The sequence below is a fragment of the Euwallacea similis genome, chromosome 27 (assembly GCF_039881205.1).
Source record: "Euwallacea similis isolate ESF13 chromosome 27, ESF131.1, whole genome shotgun sequence".
NCBI lineage: Eukaryota > Metazoa > Arthropoda > Insecta > Coleoptera > Curculionidae > Euwallacea > Euwallacea similis.
The window spans coordinates 1,453,617-1,467,446 of record NC_089635.1 but is presented as its reverse complement, the minus strand read 5'-3'; the positions used below and the strand labels follow the sequence as shown (position 1 = coordinate 1,467,446).

General features: G+C 35.0%; 1 protein-coding gene across 1 annotated transcript; it reads left to right on the top strand.

Moving 5' to 3' along the window:
* Nucleotides 1-1,545: 1,545 nt before the first annotated feature.
* Nucleotides 1,546-12,254, top strand: LOC136417206 (uncharacterized). Its single transcript, XM_066402780.1, has 2 exons — nucleotides 1,546-2,308; nucleotides 7,002-12,254. The coding sequence occupies exon 1, from the start codon at nucleotides 1,698-1,700 to the stop codon at nucleotides 2,133-2,135; it is 438 nt and encodes a 145-aa protein (XP_066258877.1). The 5' UTR covers nucleotides 1,546-1,697; the 3' UTR covers nucleotides 2,136-2,308; nucleotides 7,002-12,254.
* Nucleotides 12,255-13,830: the final 1,576 nt, after the last annotated feature.

The following is a 13,830-nucleotide window of genomic DNA, read 5'->3' as shown; positions in this document are numbered from 1 at the left end:
TAAGTACCCCATCAGATTTATGATTAATGGATCAGGAACACGACCTCGCGTTTTTCGTCTAAGTATGTCCTGAACATTGAATTCGCATCTGGACTTAATGGCGGCTAGTGCATAGTAGAAATAATCGCATTGTCGTACTGAAAGAAAGTCAGTTTGTGTCTGTGAAAGTAAATTAGGATAAAGAACGCGAAATTTTTAAGCAGTGCTTAATTGTCGTGACGAATTATGGATTCCAATCTGTGCCTTATCTTATAGTGTCAGATACTAATTTTTAGATCTTTAGTTCATCACTCGATTGTATCTCGTTTTAACATCCTACTATAGATAATACGTTAAATTCTGTCAAATTTCCGATAAAAAATGATCCAACACAGCAATTGTAAGGCAAGTAATTGAGTAATAAAGAGCAAATTTCTTGTACAGCTGTATCAACAAGTGTACAAAAACGTTTCAGTTAAGGCATTGTATTGCACTCACTTTTCAACAGAATCATTTTATTCAATAATTTTTATGTTTTTTCAGAAAAAAATATCATCAATTTAATTTCAATAGCCAAAATTCAGGAATTTACCATAATACTCGTAGTTAGTTTGAGAACTAGTAAATACAGCACTGGAATTAATTTATAAATATAGTATATATACATATATTATCGTAAGAAACAAACTATCAACCAATTAGTCTTTCTGCCTTATATAAATAATTTAAATCTACTTACACTTTTTCTTTATAGGTAGCTTCTGATTTCATGTAAATGTCTGCCGTGTGAACATGTCTTGACACAGACCTTTTGGAGTTGCAATACAAAACTACTCCAATTCTCCTACCTTCAAACGTACGGAGTCTGGTTGAACTGAATTGAGCCCAGTGATTGTCGTTACTATTATTTCACATTTAATTTAATGTTTCAGCAATATAAATACACATTTTAGTTCTATAGCGGGTAGTTTTTAAAGCCTTTTTTGGTTGCATTACTGGCACTGATAGTATGAATCAGGATTTTAGTATTTGCACCAATAGTTTTACAGGGTGAAGTTGCTTCAAAGCCAATTTCCCTTAAGTTACTATTTTCCGAGGTCAGTGCTGTATATCAAGGGAGATTCGCTGTATATACTCAAGTTGACTTGTATTATTTTGTTCTAGCCCTTATTTAAGATTAGGTAGACATATATAAGCTATGACATTTAGTTACAATATGTGGGTTATATATTTTAATAGAGTTATTAATCTAGTATTATAGTTAATATCCTAATTTATTTACTCTTTGGATAGAACGATGAAATTTCCATCTATGAAGGAAAAATTATGGAAATAATCTATCACTATTGTATTGAAATAATCTTTGTATCAAAGTTGTATCCTGTTTGCCGCTTTTAGTTAAACCAGTTTCTTGTAATGACATTAGCGCAGAACGACAATTTTGACATTTAAAGATTGCGCTCTCCGACGTGAACCCAACTGGACAATAATGGAGATTGTTAGATGCTTACAAGTAAGCTGGTATTGCGAGTTCGCGCACTGGCGAGACTAAATATCAAGCTTGTGACGTTGAGCTTTTATTATTATTAGTTCGTCGGTATTGGTTCTCCGGTTAAGAGGTTTTTTTTTCAAGGGGGGACTGATTCCTGATTGTTTGTAAACATTACTGATAGTTCAGTGTTGCTGTTGTTAAGTCGTTAATACCGAGCGTCGTAGAAATGCCGTCTGCAGAAGTGTGCTCTATTCCTAAGATGACCGCCCCTATTCCGACTAAAGAATCGAATTTTAATATAGCTATATCCTCATCTGATGTTGAAGGACTGGTACTAGAAATTAAGGAAAACTTGAGGTTGTCTGGCCCACCTTCCATGAAGGCAATACCCTGCAGTCACCTTTCACGGAAGTTGTCCCGCGCCTCGCCGTACCATATACCCGGTGATTCATGTGGAGCAACCTGTGTTCCGCACAGAAATAAACACCAGGATCTCAGCCAACAGGACCCATATGAGTTGTTGCAGGCATTACTGAGATCAGAGAAATTAATTAATGAGGCTGTTCGAAGAGTACAAATGGGGTTCACCTCCAAGAAGTTTTATTATGAATCTGATGAGGAGTCCTTGAGAAGCCCAGTTCTCAGACTCTATAAGGAGAACTAACCAGGTTGTAAGGACTCGACTTACTTAGTAATTTACTCAAGTTCCTTTATAATGTTTCTGTGTGATTATGTTTTGTAAATACAAAGACTGCTGGTCAATGTACCTACCTACAGACATCTATGTTTTGTGTCTTCTGTGAGAGAGGAAACCTGAATTCAACACTTGAAAGGCAGGTGAGGATTACAGTTATTTTAATAGTTTTATGCTCATTTAATATTTGGTTGATCCCAATTTACAGCTTTCTTACTGTACTGTTGTTGTTTTGCAATCCCTTGCCTTGTTTACATTTTGCTGATGATTAATCAAAGCAACATTGTAACAATAACAGTATGTTCCTATTTACTTGGGTTTATTTTAATTGTCCTGACATTGTGATGAATTTCAATTAATGATTGGTAGTATGTAATTAATTTTCTCTGCCTTTTGTATAGACGTTGTAGATGGATCTATATCTATAACTTGAATACAATGATACAGGGGAAATATTCCTTGAAATAAGTTGAAATATTTTAAACTTCCTTAAGCGCTTATATCTGAAGAACTCTCAAATAAACTTAATGTTGGGAAATTAAGTAAAGTGTACTATACATTTACCAACAACAGCTTTTTGCCAGTCTCTCTGTTTATAACTTATTTCTGTTATGGTAGAGCAAGCTTTTGGTTGGGTGGTTTCTCAGGTCTTTGGTCTTGGCTTGTCTTTGATTAAGTATAATTAACTCAACTTGCAATATTTCACAGAGACCTTCAACTAATAAGTAGAGGAATTTCCCTATGGATTTCTAATTAGTATTGGAATTTATTAGATTTACAGTATTTTCCCTTAGCATGGAGTGAATTTGGATGAAATTATTAAGTATCCATTTCAGTTTTTTTATACCTATCAGAACTAAGTATCTTACTTACTTTTTTTCCTGAAAATATTTCCCTTTATCTTCTTTATACTTCTTCCCATGAGGCAAAAAATAGATCATTTTTAAATATATAATATAAAATAGAAGTGGAATAATTTATTTCAGTAGTAATGCTAGTTTTTAGAATATCACAAAAATTACCCAAACTCCAATAACATTGGCATTTAGGTTCTTTGTGATCTTTTTCTTGATACTGAAAAAAAGTGGTAGTAATTGAATCTCATGGTAAAAATGGAGTGTTTCTTTGGATGCTTTTGCAAATTGCTGAAAAATACCTAACAGATATGAAAAAATGCAAGCAACAAAAAAGCTTTTAAACTGAATGGGGAATTTAAATTTTTAATTAGGAGATACCAATGGCTTACCACAAAAAAGTGTGGGATGGTCAAATGTGCCTGACCTCACATAAACTAACACTGTAGATTATACAATTGACTTTCAGCATCAATTGAAGCGGATTTTTATAATACATGTGCAAAATTGATCTAAATATCTCAAAAATTGCAAGAATTGGAGAGAAAAAACGAAAAAAATCTGGAACTTTAACACTCTGTGCATTTGTTAATATACATATGTTTTTGAAATAATGTTTATTTACAAAGTCGTCTTATTTTGCGTATTTTTCACCTTTCAAGGTAACGCAGGTCAAATCTGAAACACCCTATAGATATTGGCGAATACTACTAACACCAAGTGGACTGCTAACCTTCGGTAGTAGTCACACGTGCGATTTTCCATAGCACAAGCACACACCCACTTTGCAATGAATAATTAATTACAAGAACCACAGGCTTAAGGCAATACGGCAAGCTTAGTTTTAATATTTTAATTGATATTCTATCAATAGGTCGCATTACTTTTTACTGACTGAATACAGCTTATGACATCCCTTTCCGCTACAAAAAATTCAAACGCTTCTCGATCAATGATAGAATTTAAATAATTATTAATCTTCTATTGGGCAATAGGCAATTTAGATTTCATCAGAAGAAAAGTTTTCTATGGCAAAGCTTTTTATTGCATTTATCCATAAACTTACCTGTAAACCACAGTTTAATATGAGTGCGTGCACAGAGACCTTGTTCCGCTTAACTTTGAGGTTGAAACGCACCTCTCAGAACACAATTTCTATGATAGATTATGGTTTTTATCCAGAAAGTTGTATATTTAAAGGCACTGTAGAAAGAAGATATCTGATATCTTCCTGCACAAGTTTTCACACGTTCAGTATAGATTTTTGCTAAAATTTAATTAAATTTCCAAAAGAACTCCTAAGTATTTCACATCAGAGACATCAGATAGTTTCCCCATTAATTTTATTTAGGAGACCTAATTCGAGAAATTTGGCACAGCTGGTTTATAGACCTGCAACGTGTCGATTTTGAACAATTCAACCTTAGCTTATTCTGAAAAACCCGCCTGCATAAAACGAGTAATTCCTCATCTAAAATGTCTTTTTGCTTATAATCCGTTCCAGATACCGAGATTAATGTATCATTGGCAAGGAAATCCAGAAACGGCCTCTTTAAGCCTAGGGACAGGTCATTAATATAAATTATAAATGAATTTGGCCCAAGGATCCGCCATGCACTACTTCTACCACTTCACACATTAAGTTCTACTTATACCCTGGTTGCATGAAATTTATCAGTTAGGAAACTTTTTAACCATCCCAGCACCAGACCACTATACACCATACATCACGAGTTTCTTGCACAATATTTGTTTATCAATTGCTTCGAATACGCATTGAAGGTCAATAAAAACTGCTCTGTTTACTTTTGAGTTATTTAACTTCCGCCATCATTCCGAGGTAAGAAGTTGCGGAGCGGATTCACATGAATGACCTATTCTGGCTTTGAATCCTGATCATATAGGGCATTCTATGATGAACAGTTCGTTTCCAATAAAAAGGCCAAATAAGCAAAGGTATGGTGATAATCCATTACTGAAATGCCGGGTGCTAAAATTTGAAAATCACAATCCATCGAATTAGAGCTATGTGCGGTTTGAGGCCTAGAGGTTCTTGCCGCGAACGCTTCATCAACGTGGCCATTCCTGTGTCCTTAGGGTGAATTCGATTTTCTATCGTTCAATTAAAATATTCAATAGACAAGGCATTCTATTCTTACCTTCGCTGTGAGCTCAATTACAAAAGACTCATTCAGTGGGTAATAAACGGGGCCGGGCGAAAAGCAAGAACTTCAACTTCTAAAATTGCTCTCGTTCTAAAATGTCGATTTCAATATGTGATAATTGTTTTAGGAAACGACCTTTCATCATATCGAACCACTTCTCTTTTCCTTTCTAGCACAATTTTGTAGTTTTATAAGCGACCTTGCGCAGCAACGTCGATCCCCTGTTTGCTGTACAAGCCCTTAGAAAGACGTTTCCTGAGCAGTGAGGACTAAGGACTAAGGACCATTCGTTGGGTAGACAAACACATTAAACACATTAATTAACCACAATCATTCAAACTCATACAAGGACCTCTTCCGCTTCCGTAGCTTGATACACATTCCTTCATTGTTCGGAGTTGAAACTTTTCCTTAGTCAACAGTCAGTAACGTCGTTCGTTGATGAGCCCACAATATATATGTATATGCCATGAGGATGTTTAACCGAATGTTTGACTAATGAAATAGGTTGTTGCTCCCAACGCTAGGATCTCATTATAATGGGAACTTTCCATAATTGAATAGATATCTCTGTTATGGTTAGTTTAAGTACTGTTTACATTTTTACTCCCTATGGTTTTAACTGCGATCGTGGGTATGGGAGTGATTAAATAGTTAAAATTGCCGCTCTTGCATCATGTAGGTCAGAAAGGTCGTTTATTTATTGCCTACCTGCAATTAAGTAAACAATACTACATGCAAATAATTCGCCTAACAGAATTGCATATTTTATGCCTTGCAGCGGTTGTCAAACCTACTCTTTGTTTGATAAAATGCTAATTTTGCCCAGGTTTAGATAATGGAGCATTTGAGAGCAAGGTTCTCTCTCTTAAGGAAAGCATTAATTAAGTTCTAGTTAAGTCTGTATTTGTTTCAGTGTCGTTCTTGCAAATCGGCAGGTACATGGATGCTTAAGGTGCATAATACATCAGTGTTATCGCATTGGGGTAACCTTGGTTGTTTTGTTTTCTTCCATCGGAAAATATTGACCTACAGCAGTGGAGCAAAACACATCATTGCGGTTCAACTGCGTCGGATGAAATCAAAATAAATAACCGGGTAAATAATCAATGTATGCACGAGCAAAGTGTATAGCTCATTCATACATAAATATGGAAATTTTTTTTTGTTTATAACGCCAATTTATGCATTCGTGTACTGGATGGCTGGGCAAGCTCAGCCCCCAATTGTCTCGATAAGAAAAAGTTGAAACGGCACAGAACCAGTTTGTAATAGTGAAAATCCAAGCAGAAAATAATTAACACACTAAAGGCCGTGGGAGAAACATGAATTGACCCACGTAGCCAAAACACGTGGTCCCAGAAAGCATAACATAGAAAATATAGAAAGCAGCCATACTTGAGTTAACTGGAGTTACGCAATGTAAACATTCAATCGATGGTACGACAAAGCAGTTTATGCACAATAAAACAAGCGGTTTACGAACGAAATAACTATTTGAAGTCGTTATGTATGTGGTTTCGAAACGGCAACTTTATGAATTGAAAATAAAACATTTGGTTATTGTTGCAACAACTGTTTGCTGCTTAGTCTACAGGTTGCTTCTTCCAACAACATCGCTGTAAGAAAGCGCGATGTGGAACTTCCGCTCAGGAGCCCCGTTTATAAATATGTATTAATTTTTTGAAATATAAATACCGGAAAGCGCAGGAGGATGTAGTTGCTATACTAGTTTGTCAATCATTGTCCCGTCCTTGATCCCACAATGCTTTTACATTTCCATTATTATATTCTAATGAGTGACTCAACCGTTTCAGGAAATGGACGCTCTGGGGATAGAGAAAACTCTTACATCAGCCAAGGTAACCAAGCGGCAACCTATTTTTTCGTAGACTTCAAAGAATTATGATACAGCAAACCACGAATTGCAACATACTGTTGAGTTGAGAAAGTCTTGTTTGTTTTAATATAAATTTTGTTTACATAGAACTTTTTAAATGTAGGTTACCTTCTTTCTTAACGGTGTCCCGCATTGAATCGAAAGTGGGTATTTTCCAAAAGATCCCTTTTAACCAATTAATTTCTACTAGAAACTTAGTGATCTTTTCAATAACGGTTTCTAGTCAACTCGTGTCTATTATCATTTAGAAATTCTCTACGGGTTTGTAGAACAGTTGAGCAATGCTGATCTTCGAGCGATTTGCGAACATAGCAGGCGCACCTTCATGCTGTTGAAATTCAGACGAAAGTACTGCGAATTCAAGTTTTATTTATTAAAGTGTTTATTTTGTTATTGGATTCGTTTTCATACCTATCTATCAGCTTCACTATCTTGGCGCCTGAAATTATAGGAAAACACCACCAGGCGGGTTTAGATCAAATATATTTGATCTAGACGGGAGTGTACTTGTATTTATCATCAGTTATCAGGTGCGCCACTATTGTGTTTAAAAGCGTCGAAGTTAATTTTAAATCAAAATTGCTTTGAGGATAATTATTATTTTGAGACGTTAAACAAACCTTCGATTCGATATGCGGGTGCCCCTCGTTTATTTACTTTATTCGGCGAAGACTTACGTATGTACGACCAGCTTTTCTACGCTTACTAATATTTAAAAAAATGTACGTGAATGTATTTTTTTCTAAGGTTACTATTAATTATAAGTATTATTTTTTATCTGTGATTACAACATTGCTCAACTACTTGTCAGTATAAAGGCCTCGTAATGTGCAATTTAAAAACGGGACAATTCAATGAAATTTACAGTTAAATGCTTAAAACAGAATCCGATATATCATTAAAAGCGTAAAAAACTAAAAATAAAAATATTTCAGCAATCACGAGGTTTTCAAGATCTGATAGGTATTTGCGGCTACTGTGTAGTTAGCTAGAGGAATTCATGATTTGCCTAAATATTTCAGGGATCGATCTTGTCTATGAAGGTAAGATTAGTCTGTAGGTTTATTTATAATAGAATATTAATTTTGAACTTTGGGTCACGAATGTCTTCGGTCTTGGGTGGAATAATTTCTACTTAAGTTGGATTTTTTAAAAGTAAATGTAGACTGATTCACGGATGATGGCTGGTCAGACGTTTACGGAAAACGGGAAGAAAGATTATGCGTCCCGCTTCCGTAAACGTCCGTGAATCACTTTGTATAAAGAGTTGAAAAGTGGGACGCTCCGACTCATTTTTAGTCATGTGCTTACATGGTTTTTTTTTAGAAATTTAAGAATGAACAGCATGGAGATTCGGAAAACCCCGGGAAAAATGAGATCGTAAACAAAATGTTGTATAAAATTTGGAAATAATATTTCATCCTCCAAAAGAACTAAATTGGTTAAAACTATTTTTTCCTCACTGTGTTGATTGATTAATCGATTGAAAAGGCGAGAAGCACAAAAACTGAGCCAACGAGGTCACTCTTTGGTGAGAATTTAAGATTGATTGTCCCAAGTACTGCATTCGAGCAGGCACGAAAGCTGGACATTTCGTCAGCAAGTGTCCAGATGTTACGGATTTGTAGATACCCAACGATCGGTTCAGGTCCGTAGGGCACTGTTCCCGAGCCTTGTTTTCGGAAAGTTCCACGTGTCGCAGAGCCCAGAGGAGACAAATTTTGCTATTTATTCTGGAAAAGTGTCTCCAGAATGCTTTGGATTCAAATTGTTTACTACTTTTTCCCTTCCGGATCTAATTTCAATCTCGGCACGAAATTCTGTATTGCATTCGAGATTCGCTGCAGTCTCATTAGCGGCAAAATTTCATGTGTTGACATCCAGATTGTTTACAAGTTTCCACTTTTTGTATGATTTCTGGTAACGTCCTTACGCAAACTTACAAATTTATAGTTACAGATTGCAGTAGCTTTAAGACTGAATTAATTTCAAATAAAATATCATGCCATGGCATTAAAATGCATCATGGATTTCGCAAAGTTGAGATCGTCAAGGTTTTAACGCATCTGCTCTGCCTTAGCACCTAGCAGCATTCAATAGTTTTAAAGTTAATAATTGTTATATATTTTTTCCTGGATTTGGACGGCTTTTCGTCTCGTTAGCAACGTTTGATAAAATGGTCATGCCTATGTCTGCCGAAAATTAAATTGTGTAGATCTGGTTAAAAATCTACTTTTCCATTTTATTCTGGATGATATGATGGATAGTTCATCCGCCGGCTACATATAACCAAACAAACCTGTAGATTTTAAGACCTGTACCCCATGTCGGCCCCCAGAGCGCAGCTCTAAATCAGGGCTTTTATAGATACTACTCTAACCTAATTAATATAATTACCGATTTGCTCCCCAGCGAATGGGCTCGATTTTCCGACAAATGAAACCACAATCACGTCTTCAGATCACAAAATACAACCTCAAAAATAGAGGTAAGCAAATACTGATGCTGATAGTTCGAGGATTGTGATGGGAATCCAATTGTGAAACATGTTTTTTGACATGATTTTGATTTAGCTGCTTTTGGCATCAGCACGACAATCTCTTAATTAGTATGGTTCAATCGACCCACTTTCGAGATGAACACTCCTTTAATCTCTTGCTGTAGTTCAGGCTTCGAACGCTCTTAAGGATCAAGTTTTAAAGTTATAAAATACCCCTGGTAGTATTCTAACATACTTTAAATTCGATGGCAACATGATCTTATAGCTAGCAACCACAATACACCCATAGATACGGGGGACTTTTACAAAGTTAAATACCTTTTATAAAATAAAATAATGCTTGAATAAATCATGACAAAGTTTAGACAAAAATATTTTTAGTAAATTTCGCTTTTTTAGCCCCGAAATTGTATAACATCATTTTGTTTAGCATGAAAATGTGTAAATTTGCTGTTCATTTTTATCTTTCTTCACACCACATATAGGGTGTTCCAAAATTAAAAGGTTCACGGGCGGATTTTCACATTAATAAAGCCGTTTTTGATCGAAGTTCCACATACATTTATAAATAAAATTCGTCCTTGAATAGACGATTTTCAAATGCCATGAATATTCCGAATAATTGAATTTATTTGTCGTTTGCGGTCCCAAACTCCTGTTATTCTTTAATTTCCTATGTACAGACGGTTAAATTCAATGATTTTGTTCACGTTTTAATGGCGGTTTTCGCAATTTTCATAGAATTGTGTCTTTATGAAGTAAATTCTCAAAACTCTAGTGACAATAACATTTGCTCTGTTGCCGTTTCCCAGTCATTTCAGGCCAATAAAAACGTTTCAGGGAATGTATGTGTATTATATACCAGGTGCCGGCGTTTCGGGTGCCAGCATGGGGGATTGGTGATTCAGTTATTTTGAGGAAAAACTTAAGTAACGAAATTTTGTTATTTGAACGGTCGTTAGTTTTTGTCAATTTACACAATAAATAAATTACAATACTCCATGGAAATAAATCGCCCAACAAAATTGGATACTCGTGGTGTGGTTGTTGCCAAACCTACTGTTTATTTGATAAAATACAAATATTGCTCAGGTTACACAACCGTATCCTTGAGTATTCCAGATCAATGTTAACCTTTGAAATTGTTTAGACTTTTCTATCTCAAATTTTAACATAAAAATTGAAGTAAAAAGGTTTAACAAACCACTTCTCATGCCTAATCAAGTTGCTCAATGCGGACTCAGTTCAACCCCTCTCATCCTCACGTCTTTTCGGTGGTTACCCCCCCCCCTCCCCCCCCCCCCCCTCCCCACCCCCTCTGCCGGCGTGCTGCTCAAAGCACATATCCAAGTCTCAAACTATTGTATTAAAATGACTATTTTTCATAGATGATAAACTTATTGTTCGATTTCAGGCCATGAATAAAATTTAAATTCAAATAGATTTTCTCAATGCCGAAATTAATACTACACATGCCAAGGTTGTAGATGGAGATAAGACTCGTGCTGATTTATTAATTTAATTTTCAGTAATAACGTAGAAGATGCCATGTGTATTGTCAGATCAGATGTGCGACTTTATTGACATATGGGCGGTACCGATCGTAGATAAGAGGCGTTTATGTTGGTGCACGGCAATTGCCAAAAATTGTTATTTTACTATCGCGTTTAAGTGAAAGGGGAGATCACTATAGATTCAATTTTGCCATAAGCTATAACGGAACATCTTCGAATACCAAAACGTGACTGTCTTTATTCAAAGCACATGCTTTCGGCTCGTCCGTTCGATTACTGTACCAAACGTTTGTATATATAACAGTTTTAAAAGTGTCAGTTACGACACGCACTGTTAGAGCTCAAACTTCTGCGTCTATTCTCTAATGCATTTTGGCACATTATTGTTCGTATCCGCTTCACTAATGATTGATAAGAATTGATTCTCGAAAATAATGATCAGATGTTACGCAAGCAGAGAATGCTTCTTAGTCTTGTATATTCTTGTAAATATACTTCTCGTAGGTAGGGAACTCAAATCTAGTTTGTAGTCGTTACTTAGGGCATTTGCAACAGTTTATTAATAAAAGAAATCTATAAGTGTGAATAAGAGATATCCCCTTTCAGTGTATATTTAGAGCCTGCTTTAGTTACCTTTGGGCTAATATTGAAATTTTAGTTATCCACGACAGCATTTCACTCAGACCATACGAGTATTTTTTTAACCAAAGCTCTACCGTTTATTGGACGCAAAGATTCTCGAAGTGGCACCTTAGTGTGTTATAATTTTAGAATTCCTTTTGAAAAATTTCCGCTAGCAAACCTATAGGTTAAGTGTTTCACCTTCAATATTACTATTATATTCATTTTGTGACTGAAATATGTCTGAGGATTTGGTCTATTAATAAATTAAGGGGCTATGGTTGTATATCGGTTACTTGAATTATTTTTAAAAGTAAAAGGTGATGCATTCTTTGATCTGTTTCCCTGTTTGTTTATATTATTTATAACGTAATTCCCGGTTTTATGTAATCGATTCTCGACTTTCATTTTATGGACTCCGGGCAATACCGATTTGTACGCAATAATAGGTAATTATTTCTCTAGTGGAATAAGTTAGATTTATTGTACATATTGGGCAGAAAATGGTCGTCAAATAATAAAACTTTTGAATGTTGCTTGGAAGTTTATTATCCACACCTATCAATTGTGTTATTGTTGTACAATTTGTAATTAACTTTTGTTCAAAACGTGTAAATTTGTCGCCATTGAATGAAGGTTAAATTACAGATACATGGATAGAAATAATTAAAATTCGAATTTGCGTGTGACTATAATCTTAAAAACTTCGAAAAACGTCACAAGGTCGTTCGACGTAGAAGTTTTAGAGATTTCACAACAGTGTTATAGTTTCACGCCTGTAATCTGTTTAGGTGACGAAATTAATCTTCAGTAGTATTCTAAACATTGGTTATCGTTGTACGATGAAATTACACATTATGTTTGTTTTTCTCAAGCGGAATTCCTTATTTCTTTTTTAAATTTGCTTGTATTCGTAGGCATTGTTAAGTATCAACTTTCCTTAATTGTTGCACGCAAATTTGAAATAAATTATGATGCTAATTAGTTTTTGACGGAAATATTATTTTAGTTGTTTGCATAAAAGTTTTAGAAAACCCACCAATTTTCGTCATTAAACAACTATATTTACTCACGGTGATGACTACGGTACCTACATTAGTTTAATTTACCTAACGTTCAGTTTTTTATTGCCCATTCAATTTTCTTCGGCCAAGGACACGTAGTAGGTACAGGAACGAGGTTGTATTGGGGTATGAGGATTGCAAGGGGTAAAGAGAGACTTGTTTTGCATAACTGACTTTAATTCATACTTAGTTTCGTTTACGACCATCGGAAGTTGCCAAAACCGTTGCAAATATAATTTACCGCCCTATACAGTGCGCGTGAAAAGTTCGCACATATACCGTATTTTTCGAACTATAAGACGCATCAAAAATTGAGTCCATTTTTTTACGTAAAAAAGTGCGTCTTATAGTCCAAAAAATACAGTATGAACTTTGTTTTTTTGCCCTCATCAGGTTCTGCCTCAAAAATTAAAACTGACATACAAATCAACTAAACTAATGGTTAATTGTTCATATTATGAATAAATAAAAGTCTGCAGGTGCTCTGGAAAATACTATATCATATAAAAATCTGTAATAAAGGTTCGAACACACAACCATTGTTTTCCAAACGTAAATATATTAATATTTCTGGAAACATGCTTTCAATGCTGATCTGGCCAGTCTCAGCAATTTCGTCCCAATTTGCAATTGTTTATTTTAAATTTAGCAAAAGCAAAATTTAAAGTTATAAAACATTACCGGTAAGTTTCTGCTACAATTCATATCTCAGTGTCGATCACACTTCAACGTGTATAATTTTGCGTTTATCCGTCCTTGTGCAGCAAGTTCCACAGCGATGCGCTCCTATAGACGGCAACACACAATACACCTATGGATATGAAGAATTTTCATAAAATTCATCAAAATAATGTTTGGAAATCAGTATTGTTATAATTGGCAATTTTGTTTTCCCCAAGTAAGTTGCAAATACTTCTCTATATTTTGAAAAACTGTAATAAGAAACGTTGTTCATAGGAATCGAATTCTCCTTCCAGAGAACGACTTTTTTAGTTATTTGAGAATATAAAGAACACTATTGAAGATAAATAACTCTTGATGCAAAAT